The sequence below is a fragment of the Vulpes lagopus genome, chromosome 18 (assembly GCF_018345385.1).
Source record: "Vulpes lagopus strain Blue_001 chromosome 18, ASM1834538v1, whole genome shotgun sequence".
Taxonomy (NCBI): Eukaryota; Metazoa; Chordata; class Mammalia; order Carnivora; family Canidae; genus Vulpes; species Vulpes lagopus.
Window position 1 is genome coordinate 22,301,413 of NC_054841.1, and position 12,555 is coordinate 22,313,967.

General features: G+C 42.1%; 1 protein-coding gene across 6 annotated transcripts in view; it reads left to right on the forward strand.

The window, feature by feature from the left end:
* The window catches only part of NDRG3 (NDRG family member 3), a 78,903-nt gene that overhangs the window by 8,044 nt on the left and 58,304 nt on the right, over window positions 1-12,555 (forward strand). For all 6 annotated transcript variants that reach the window (XR_005984416.1, XR_005984417.1, XM_041732892.1 and 3 more), the window contains exon 2: window positions 10,728-10,829. Coding sequence is in view for 4 of the 6 variants with exons in the window: in XM_041732892.1 (XP_041588826.1) it covers window positions 10,773-10,829 (57 nt within the window). In the remaining 2 variants the exon portion in view is untranslated. The remainder of the gene's footprint in view (window positions 1-10,727; window positions 10,830-12,555) is intronic.

The window sequence follows — 12,555 nt, forward strand, 5'->3', positions numbered from 1 at the left end:
ATCTGAAGCAGATTACATGCTTAATGTGGAGCCCAACGCAAGGCCAGATCTCATGAATACAAGATCACGACCTAATCCAAAACCAAGTCAGGGCAGCCCCGGTGGCTCAGTGGTTTAGCGCCACCTTCATTCAGCCCAGGGTGTGATCCTCGAGACCCAAGATTGAGTCCCACGTCAAGCTCCCTGCATGGAGCCTGCTTCTCCTGTGTCTCTGCCCTTTCTCTCTCTCTCTCTCTCTCTCTCTCTCCTCTCTCTCTCTCTCTCTCTCTCTCTCTGTCTCTCATGAATAAATAAATAAAATCTTAAAAAAAAAAAAAAAACGAGTCGGATGCTTAACCAAAGGCATCCCCCCCATGGAACTTTAAAAACAATACTTGGGCCTTACCCTTGCCCAGTTAAATTGTATCTTTAGGGTTAGAGCCTGGGTATTAATGTTCTTCAAAGCTTCCCAGGTCTTGCTAATAATGTGTAGCTAAGAGAAATACTAGACAAGATGACCATATTTTATTTTATTTTTAAGATTTTATTTATTTATTCATGAGAGACACAGAGAGAGAGGCAGAGACAGAGGCAGAGGGAGAAGCAGGCTCCATGCAGGAGCCCGATGTGGGACTGGATCCCGTGACTCCAGGATCAGGCCCTGAGCTGAAGGCAGACGCTCAACCACTGAGCCACCCAGGCATCCCAAGATGACCACATTTTAAACAAGTATGTCATTCTGTTCTTCAGGAACCTTTACTGTCCATATAGTAAAGTCTGATTCATATGTTCTGACCAGCTTATCTTCTTTCCAGCTACATGGTTCTTGTCTCCTGGATATATTGTTCACATTTCTTTCTTTCCCAACCTGATATGCTCACATGGAATGTCCTTTCCTCCCATTCATCTGTGCAAAACATATCCATTCAGGGTCCATCATTGTTACTTCCTCTGGGATCACCGCTGTCCTTATTTATTTCTCCTACCTCTGCACTGGTTCCAGACATCATTAGCTCTGAATGCAGTGAACACTAGGTGCAATGTAAGACATGATACTCAAGCAATATTCTTTTTGGAGCATAGGATACATGGAAATACCATTGGTTTGACTTTGATGCTTTAATAGCATTGACGCTATTAAAACATCTGTGGGTATCTTGTATTATTGGCTAAATCATTATGTGTGGGGGCAGCCCGGGTGGCTCAGGAGGTTTAGCGCCACCTTCAGCCGGGGGTGTGATCCTGGAGACCTGGGATCAAGTCCCACATCAGGCTCCTTGCATGGAGCCTGCTTCTCCCTCTGCCTGTGTCTCTGCCTCTGTCTCTCTCTGTCTCTCTCATGAATAAATCAATAAAATCTTTAAAAAAAAAATAAATCATTATGTGTGTATATCTTATAACTATCAGTTAATGGGTTGCTATCTATGACCTGCTCCAATGGGCATTTATAGCTTTATCTTCTATTACTAATAGGAAATTACTGCTCTTGCCAAGCTGGGACATTTTCCAGCAGACCTGTGCTTTCTCATCTTCTTGCATTTAAGTTCTCCTCCCTTTCTGGAATTTCTTTTTCTATTCTTCTCTCATTCCCACCTATAAGAAATTAATCCTTTCTTCAAGATCTAGTTCAAAAAAAAAAAAAAAGATCTAGTTCAAATATTACCTCCTCCATGAAACTTTTTCTCAACACCCACAACCTGCATTAACTGACCTTTGCCCTAAAGCTCCATAACCTTTAGAACAGTGGTTCTCAAGTTGGGGGTGATTTTGCCCCCCAGAGGACATTTGGCAATATCTGGAGACATTTTTGGTGGTCACACTGGTTTGAGGAGGGTGCTACTGGCATCTAGTGGGTAGAGGCCAGAAATACTGCTAAATATTCCACAATGCACAGGACAGTCCCCCCACAACAAAGAATTATCTGGCCCACAATGTTAGTGGTGTTGAGGTTGATTGGGAAACTAACTGCTTTAGAGTTTGTCCAGTTCACAGGCTCATGTTTTATAGTGCTTTGAACTGTAGTGATTTGTTTATGGACTTAATCTCCCTTATTCAGTGGACTTAATAGTTGAAGGTAAACTCAGTCCCAAACCTTTGCTTTCTTGTTAACTTCATAGGATGGAATCCTACAGCCTGTGGCCTGATCCTAACTGCTCAGTGTAATTTAGGGCCAGAGATAAAAAGAGGTCTTCAGCATGGGGTGAATGCAGTAAGGCAGTCAGCTAAATTTCTCTCCTTTTCACCCTCCAGGTCTTTTTTTTTTTTTTTAAAGATTTTATTTATTTATGCATAAGAGACACAAAGAGAGAGAGAGGCCGAGACACAGGCAGAGAGAGAAGCAGGCTCCATGCAGGGAGCCTGATGTGGAACTCGAACCCGGGACTCCAGGATCATGCCCTGGGCTGAAAGGCAGGCGCTAAACTGCTGAGCCACCCAGGGATCCCCACCCTCCAGGTCTTTTCATCTGTAAGAACCTGGGAGGCCATGTGATACAGGGGCTACAGGGCATAGAGGGAACAGTTGGGGTTCAGTTCTAGCTATTGCATGTATTGTGTTGTGTTGCTCAGTCCATTTCACTTCTTTCAGCCTCAGTCTCTTCATCTACGGACATAGGGATGATGCTGGTGTACTGGGGCTTTATTTCACAGTAATATTTCACATTTTTTACATTTAACCTCCAATAAGATATTAAATGTAAAGGTGCTTTGTAATTGTGAGGTGCTATAATAATTACTCATTCAGACAGTGGTTTATATGTAAAAAGAAAGGATGTGAGTCAGCTTGCTGTAGAAGCACTGCTGTCTACCTTCTCACTTCCTGCAGTCTTTCAGTCATAACTACTTCAACACCAGCTGACCCCTTCCAGCTCATTGTCCTCAGGAAGCTTCCTTTGTTGCCTTCATTCTGTTTTGGTTGCCTGTGTGCAATCTTGCCAAAACTAAAGTGATCTGCTCTGCCCTTAGAATACAAACCAGTGACCTGGTGTCAGTACAGGTCACTAGCAAAGCCTGATGAAGACCAGACAAATTACCATGGTCATGGGGAAAACTACAAAATAAGACCGCATATAGTTTAGAAAGCCAATACGATGTGTAGTCCCTTATTGTCTTTTTCAAGTAACAAAGCAATGTTTTCAAGCACTAGAAATCTTCGTGAATTTTCTCTTACTAAATGGACACAGTGCCGGGTACGATAAAAGCCTGAGAGTTTCATGCCCCTGGGATCAGGCCAGGTGCACCTTTCTGCTGATATGCTGAATGAGTGGGCTAGTTGTTGAATTTCATCAAGTTGATAACGGGGGTGTGGATCTCTTAGGATTGTAGTAAGAACTGAAGAGTTGGGGATCCCTGGGTGGCGCAGCGGTTTAGCGCCTGCCTTTGGCCCAGGGCGCGATCCTGGAGACCCAGGATCGAATCCCACGTCGGGCTCCCGGTGCATGGAGCCTGCTTCTCTCTCTGCCTGTGTCTCTGCCCCTCTCTCTCTCTCTGTGACTATCATAAATAAATAAAAATTAAAAATTAAAAAAAAAAAAAAAGAACTGAAGAGTTGGGGAGTGGGGAGCATTCATTCTGGGAAATAAAGTAAAGTACTACATTAAAGGGAGCTTCTGAGTCGCAGAATGTCGGTCCTATCAGGAACTAAAAGGTCATCCTACCCTGTATTTTCCCTTGACTAATGAGGGAACTAAGGCCAGGAAAGGGAAAATGCTTTGCCCGGTGCCACTCAACTCAGCAGGGGCCTACCTACGTCCAGAGTCCACATTTGATGTGTTTATGGGCTCTTTCCCAAACTGGAAGGATGTGGGCATCCATTTTTTCCTGAGTGAACAAAGTTTGTACTATACTGTTGGACTTTAAACTGTGTTCTGTGGAGCCCTGGCAGTCTCATCACCACTTCAGGCAGAGCTTGTATACTTTTCTCTGTTTTCTTTTTCAGAGTTTTGATGCAAAAATTAAATCTGTAGTCTTGATAACTTTAAGGGCTGTCTCAATGCCATCTCTGAGTATCCGAGAACACTGGTGTCTCTCTGGTCATCCTGGGAACATTTTTGCTTGCATTTCAGTTCAGAAATCCCAGTTTCTGTATTTCTGCAGAGTGATACACATAGTCATGGGCTTTTTAGCATGGAGAACTGAACCTCATTTTTCCTAGACTTTCACTGTCAAAAGATAATAGTCCTTCCTTTGTGTCTTACTGGTTCTGCTTGCTTGCTTTCTTTAAAATATTGTATTTATTTGAGAGAGAGTGTATGCACTCTAGTGAAGGGGAGAGACAGAGGGAAAGAGAAAGAGGCAGATAACCTTAAGCAGACACTACACTAAGTGGAGAGCCTGGTGCTGGGCTCCATCTATCTCATGACCCTGAGATCATGATCTGAGCTGAAACCAAGAGTTGGATGCTTAACCAACTGAGCCACCCAGGTGCCCCCTGGTTCTACTTTCTTTCCCATCACTAAGTTGTCTTTGAGAAGAGCCTAAGGCCTATAGCTCCTCCTTACCTCTAGTTTGGTAAGTAAGCACCTGTGGATTTTCCTCATTAACTCACTCTTGCCTATGCTCAGGTCTCTTGGAGATCCAAATATTAATTTTGACTCTATACATTGATATTTTTCATCAATTTCACTGTTAGTGCTTCTCAGCTCCATTGGACTATTATTCTTTATCCTTCTAACTGAAAACTTTGGTAAAATCTGACTCTTTTCTGGCCATATGCTATTTTTTCCAGCATTGTATCCCAGATCTCCCTTTTTCTTTACATCTGTGATTCAAGTAGCGTGATCACACTTGTCACCTTTCAGCTGGATTTCTGTAGCAAACTACTAAACTCTTCTCTAGATTTCCCTTCTAGTTATTCTGAACAGTTGAATCTTTTAAAATCCCATTTAATTTAATGAAATCCTTTTGGGAAAAAGGCAGGATGAAATTAGATGAATAGAGTCTTTCTCTACCCCATCCTCATCTCTCTTAAGAATTGTTGCTGAGGGCAGCCCCGGTGGCCCAGCGGTTTAGCGCTGCCTGCAGCCCAGGGCGTGATCCTGGAGACACGGGATCGAGTCCCACGTCAGGCTCTCTGTGTGGTGCCTGCTTCTCCCTCTGCCTGTGTCTCTGCCTCTCTCTCTCTCTGTCTCTATGAATAAATAAAATAGAATCTTAAAAAAAAAATTTTTTTTTTGCTGATAATCAAGGTTTTCAGTTACCTCCTCAACTCAGGTGTTCTCTCCTTGTCAGCTGATGAGGTCACATGTTGGATTGTCATCACTCTAAACTGATATACTAAGATCCTAAACAAGATCCCCAGGTGATTGTACACTGAGGTTTGAGGCACGCTGTTCTAACAACAAACAAGAAATAGCTCTTGTTTCTGAAACAGGTTACCAAGTAATAGCTTGAATTTTATTTCTCTTCTCCTTCCTCATTCCATCTTCTGTCTTCAGCTGACTATTGAGATAGTGAGGGTTCTTGTCCTGAAATGGTGACTCAAACCTTCATTCTGGCTTCCAGGTCAGTGGTGATACAGGATTGCTCTAGGTTTCTGTTCCCTTTACTTGAAGGAAGGAGGTGCCCCTGTGGATAGAGAGGAAGAAATTTGCCCAGGGTCCTACACCCAGTATATAGGGCTTGGCGTAGACATTAGGATAGTGGGGAAAGGAAAGGTTTTTACATTCTTGCTATTCCTTACATAGATGGGAGATACTGGAAGAGTTACTTAACTTCTCTAAGCCTAAATTTATCATCTCTAAACTAAGAAATGCAAATATCTGCCTGAGAGGATTGTTAGGAGGATTAAATATAGGGTACTTAGAGTATAATTCCTGGCACAGAGTAGGAATTTACACTTTTCCCCTTTCACTCTAGCCATTTGGTACCAGGTTCACTGCCTCAGTTTAAGGATGGCTGGTTTTTACTTGTCAGCCCTCCTTCTGCCTCCTATAACTGGGAAAGAGGATGAACATTTTGTTATCTACTGCAGTTTATAAAATCCCTACCAGCTTTATAAGAATATTAGTAGCCCTGGGGTGCCTAGGTGGCTCAGTCAGTTAAACATCCAACTCGTGATCTCAGCTCAGGTCTGGATCTTAGGATGGTGAGTTCAAACCCCACATTGGGCTCCACACTGGGCATGGAGCCTACTTAAAAAAAAAAAAAAGATAGAATATTAATAACCCTTATTACCAGGATAGGATCTGGCAGCCTTATCATTTATGCAGATGAGGGAACTGCAGGCCTTAAGGATCCCCAGGAGGGAGCCAGGCTGTGTAGCTAAGAGATCTGGAGATGGAGTTTTCCACCATGTGATCTTAGTCCTTATAAGTGTTATAAAATTGCTCATTGTCAAGGGCTTGGGACAGTGAGAACTGAGCAAAAATTGAATCTCTGGAGGAATGAATTAGGTCCTCTATAACAGGGAAGGTAAACATCTACTGTCTTGTTGCCAATTTCCAAATCACATTGGAACAGTTCGCTGTCCTGCATTGTCTGCATTGGGCCCAGCTGATAGGGACAGGTTTCTCATTTAATTTGTGCCCTTATTTAAGTGTTTCTTCTGGCACAAACATTGCATTTTTTTCCATCTTTACAAAATGCATGGGAACATTAGGTCAATGCCAGTCACTTTGGAACTGAGGGCACCTCTGGCTTTCTTCTAGCCCTGAGTCTCCTTAGGGATCTGCAAGAGTTACATTTGAATAATTAACATCTTGAAGGGTCCTGCTTTCAAGTGAATGAATTAAAGTAGGGAATAAAGTGGGTAGATTGGAAAATAATTTCAGGAAATAACCACTTTACATGGAAAAAAAGGATAAGTGGAAATAGACTAAAATGTTAAACAGTGGTTGTCTTTAAATGGAAAAACTGTGAATAAAATATCTTTTCATTATTCTGTGATTTCACATTTTCTAAAGTGAGCACATACTATTTTTATAATAGGAAAAAGAACTTTAAAATTGACATTTTAGGGCAGCCCCGGTGGCACAGCGGTTTAGCGCCACCTGCAGCCCAGGGCATGATCCTGGAGACCTTGGATCGAGTCCCACGTCAGGCTCTCTGCATGGAGCCTGCTTCTCCCTCTGCCTGTGTCTCTGCCTCTCTCTTTCTCTCTCTTTCTCTCTGTCTCTATGAATAAATAAATAAAATCTTTTAAAAAAAGATTTAAAAAATAATAAAAAAATAAATTGACATTTTAAGTTACTGATAAACAGTGACATCTAAATGAAAAGTAGCTATAGTTTACTGTGTGATTAATAAGCACACAACGAGGGGTACCTCAGTGGCTTAGTCGGTTAAGCATCAGGCTTTTGGTTTTGGCTCAGGTTGTGATCTCAGGGTCGTGAGATGGAGCCCCGAGTGGGGCTCTGCACTCGGTGAGAAGTGTGCTTGAGATTCTCTCTCTTTCTCCCTGCCGCTCTTGCTCTTGCTCTCTCTCTCAAATAAATAAATCTTTAAAAATAAAAATGAAATAAGTACACAATAAGTATAGATCCCAGTTAGGCCAGTATTTTGGGTCAAAGTGGTATTGGTTTGGGGGGGTTGTTTGTTTTACCTTTTTCTTTTTATTTCTTTATTTTATTTTTAAGATTTTATTTATTCATAGAGACAGAGAGAGAGAGAGAAGCAGAGACACAGGCAGAGGGAGAAGCAGGCTCCATGCAGGGAGCCCGATGTGGGACTCGACCTGGGTCTCCAGGATCACACCCCAGGCTGCACGTGGTGCTAAACCGCTGCGCCACTGGGGAAACTTTATTTATTAGAGAGAGAGAGAAAGAAAAAGAAAAAAAACAAGCATGGGGAGAGGGAGAGGGAGAAGCAGGCTCCCCGCTGAGCAGGGAGCCCAACATGGGGCTCAGTCACGCCATCCCAGGACCCTGGTATCACGACTTGAGGAGAAGGCAGACACTTAACCAACTGAGCCACCCAGGCATCCCGGGTCAAAGTGTTATTGTAAGAAAGAATTGCAGGGCACACCAGGTGGCTCAGCAGTTTAGCGCCACCTTCAGCCCAGGGCCTGATCCTGGAGCCCTGGGATCGGGTCCCACATCCGACTCCCTGCAGGGAGCCTGTTTCTCCCTCTGCCTGTGTCTCTGCCTCTCTCTCTCTCTCCCTTTCTCTCTTTCTCTCTCTCTCTGTCTCTCATGAATAAATAAAATCTTAAAAAAAAAAAAGAATTGCAGATGCCAGCTGAGATTTATGATGAAACATTCAAGCCACCTCATCCTCTTATGACATGTACATGGTATAAAAACAAAATAGAGGGCAGCCCTGGTGGCGCAGCGGTTTAGCGCCGCCTGCGGCCGGGGTTGTGATCCTGGAGACCCGGGATTGAGTCCCGCGTCGGGCTCCCTGCATGGAGCCTGCTTCTCTCTCTGCCTGTGTCTCTGCCTCTCTTTCGCTCTCTCTGAATAGATAAATAAATCTTTTTTAAAAATTAAAAAAAAAAAAAGAAATCCAGCTCTGGTCATTCAGCAGCTCAACTAAGTTTATAGGGTACCCAGGAACTGAGAAAAGAACCATGTTCTTTTGGAGGCTAAATGTCATCAGGCTTGTGCTCTGTTAAGTGGCACAGATGTTTGGAATGCTTAAGATTGGCATGTAGGGTCCATAGTTTGAGGAGTGTTTCTGCCTGGCATCCTCTGGGTTCTTAGAAGGAATGCTAAAAGGGCTTCTGTTAATCTGTTCTAATGTAGTCACAGTTGGAGGCAGAATTTATTTTGGTGTATTGGTAGCCTAGAATCCATACCTTCTTCATTGCTAAGTAAATCAAAGCCATGTAATCCTATGTCTGGAGGGAAAACCAAACATGAATTAATATAGTAGGCTAATATCTTACGAAGGCTTTTTTGATTTTCATCAATCAAAAGTAATTGTTCCTTCTTTGAACTATTATGGCCCTTCTTTTTGTCATTTTGTAGTTATAGATTGTTGTCATCTCTACCCTTTAGTAAGCTCCTGGAAAGCAGGGACCTTTTTTATCTTCCATAATGCTTTGCCCCTTGGGTACTCAATAAGTGGTTGTTGAATGGCTACATCCCTAACTCACTGAATTAGCATTTTCCCTGACTGATGAGTTCATGGCCAAGGCAGAGGGGAGGAAGCCTGGGGCTTTAAAGTCTGAATGGGAGTCACTTGTTTGCAATATCCAGTATTTGCAGCCTTTCTCCATGACTTCCTGTCCAATGGGATGGAGTAAAGATTTATGACTCATTACCCTGCTTCTTCCTCTCCAACTACTCCTCTTCTCCTAGAACTCTTTCCTTGTCTTCTCCCTCTCTGCATTTGCTATCCTTTGCCATATAATGAATCATTCCAAAATGGGATTATTATGGGATTATAATGGGTCAGGAATTTAGGTGGTGGCTTGGTAGGGTGGTTCAGGCTCAGGGTCTCCAATGTGGTTGCAGTCAGATATCTCTGGGGCTGCAGTCATCTGAAGTCTTGACTGGGGCTGGAAGATCCATGTATAAGGTAGCTCACTTACATGGCTGGCAGGTCAGTACTGGCGAGATGGTTCCTCTCCACATGGGCCTCGCCAGGGGGCTGTTTGAATAACCTCACAATACCATAGCTGGCTTCCCCAGAACTGATGAATGAAGACTATAATACCTTGAAGTAGAAGCTATGCTGTTTATGATGTAGCCTTAGAAGTCATATATTGTTGCCTCTGCTATATTTTATTAGTTATTGGCCATCTCTGGTTTATTTGGATTGGAAGCTACATGACTGCAAATATCAGGAGTTAAGGATCATTGGGTTGTTTGGATACTATCTTATCTTGGAAGCTGGCTTTCATACTCTCCAATGCTGTGATTCCACAAGTGAAGGCTAATGAGCTTACCTTGGTTCATCTCCCCACTTCATTCCCATTCCTAAATCAGAGCTTCATCCTAGCATTAGCCTTCAGTTCTTTTTTCCCTCTTAATCCATCCTTCAAACTGTTGTTTCCTGAAGCATAGCATTGACCATGTTATTCTCTTATTTATTTATTTGTTTATTTATTATTTTTTTATTCTCTTATTTATACTTCAGTAACTAAACTGGGCACTCCTGAAGGGGAAAGGCTATTGTATTGATTATCTGTTGCTACAAAAAAATACTGCCACAAACTTACTGACTTAACACACAACGCATGTTTATTATCTGATAGTACCTAGGGGGTTGGGAATCTGGCATGGGTTGGCAGGGTCCTCTGTAAGTCTACAGTGAGGGCATTGGTCAGGGCTGTCTTCTCAACTGAGGTTTGATTGGGGAACAGTCCACTTCCAGGCTCACATGGTTGTTGGCAGCAATCAGTTTTTGCAGGTTGTTGGACTGAGGGTGTTAGTTTTTTACTCTTTTGGCTGGAGGCTAACCTCAGTTCCTTGCCACATGGCCTTCTCACAGCATACCAGGTTGCTTCTTTAGAGCGAGCAAAGGAAAGTGTCTTTCAGGAAGACAGATATTAAAATATTATATAATGTCATCATGTGCAGGTACTTGTGTACATTCCATCATTTGCCATTTTGGTTAAAAGCAAACCATGGGTCCCACCCACCCTCAGTGGTAGGGAGGGGGATTATGCAAGAGTGTGAACTGGAGTCAGAGGTTATGAAGGCCACTTTTAAAGTCTGTCTGCCATAACTGTTTGTTGTCCTGTATCTTCAGCATCCTGAGCAGTGCATGACACTAAGTATTTGAATGAATGGACATAGTGTGACTATTATATTTTCAACTTCTAATTTAAGCCTCTTTTCTTTTCTTCCTTCACTTCTGTTTCAGTGTTACTGATTTATTCTCAAGAATCTTCTACTCTCATCCATCCTCATGGATGAACTCCAGGATGTTCAACTCACAGAGATTAAACCACTTCTAAATGATAAGGTAAAAACTACACTGTTTCACTAAAATATTTATGTCTTCTATGATTAGTTCATTTTCTATATTTTCTGAATAGTAACTAATTCAAAACATTCAACTTCACTTTCTATGGAAGAAATACTTTTTTTTTTTTTTTGGAAGAAATACTTTTAAATATATATATTTTTTAAAGAATTTATTTATTTATAAATAAAGATGGATGAGGTTGGGAGGAGACACGGAGAGAGAGGCAGAGACACAGGCAGAGAGAGAAGTAGGCTCCATGCAGGGAGCCCAATGTGAGACTCAATCCCGGGACCCCAGGATCACACCCTGAGCCAAAGGCAGACACTCAACTGCTGAGCCACCCAGTGTCCCTAAAAATATATTTCTTAACATTCTTTTTGATGTCTGTCCTTCCCTTTTTCTTTCTTCCTACTTGTTTTTTTTTTTTTTTTTTTTTTCCTACTTGTTTTTTGATGGGCCAAATTCAATCAAGTGATCCTTGAGGTTTTCCTGTTTTACTGATTGAGACATTAAGGGGAAAAACTGGTATGACAGAGTTAGGCAGAAAGTATGAGAGTTAGGTTTGACTTAGAATCCAAGAGTCTTGACTTTCAGTTTCTATAAAGAAAAATGAACCTCCATGGCTGGTGATGTACATAGGCTGTAATACTTTCCCTAAAGTTTGTCAAATCTGTGATGTGACCTTTCTGTCAACTTTGAGATTTTCATTGGGATATGTGGATATCCATAATACATCTCATTTTTATGTTAGTGTTAGAGAACAGTGAGCAGCATAGTTTACAGCCACCAGGATTCAGGGAGTAGAGTGTGGTGTAATGATAGGAATTACCAAAAAGCTAAGAAAGGCTTATCCTTTCAAGCCTCTCCCTCCCTATTGAGTAAGTGTGCCTGATATTCCCTCTTTTCTACCCTGTGCTTTTGGTTTATTGTCATTCCTCCTATATTAAAATACTCTTGTAGCTTGATGTGAATGAGCCCATGGCATTCTTCCTGGGGAAAGTATTGATAAAAAGCAAGAGTAAAGATGGATGAGGTTGGGATGAGGGTGCTACACCAGAAGATGCTGTTGCCCTTCTGGGGTTGTTCACTTAATGTGTGTTTATTAATTTGCTATTGAATGCCACCAGTTCCATTTTCATTCCTGCGACCTCATCTCTTTACCTGCATTCCTGCCCTTTTTTTTTAATCTTTCACTAGTTTTTGCATTCTCCCTCATCAAGCTGCACACACTTTTTTTTTTTTTTTTAGCTCCCATTTGGTTTCTTCTGGTCTTTTCCTCAGGTCTTCAGAAAAACCCTCCCCTTCTTAAATGTCTTTTGGTGCATGTGAAGGGTTGTCCCCAAAATGACATGCCATGAAGGAGGAAGGAAATAAAATCTGCATCTGTAGAGCTTATGTATAGCCACAGAAATGAATAGTTACAGGTGAGAGTAGGCAATTTAGCTTCAGGAAGGTAGAAATCTATCTTAAACCTGGCTGATCATCAGAATCAGCTGGGGAATTGTTTAAAAATACAGACTATTGGGTCCCACTGTAGACCAACTAAATTGGAATGCAAGGGGAGAAGGACAGGACACACCCATACCTTTCTGTGATCAGTGGTCTTCAACTCTGGCTGCTCATAGTAATTATTTGGGGAGATTTAAAAATCACCAGTGATTTTATTTTTATTTTTGGTAGATATTCTCCAAGATTCTGAGTTGGTCTGGGATATGGTTGAGCT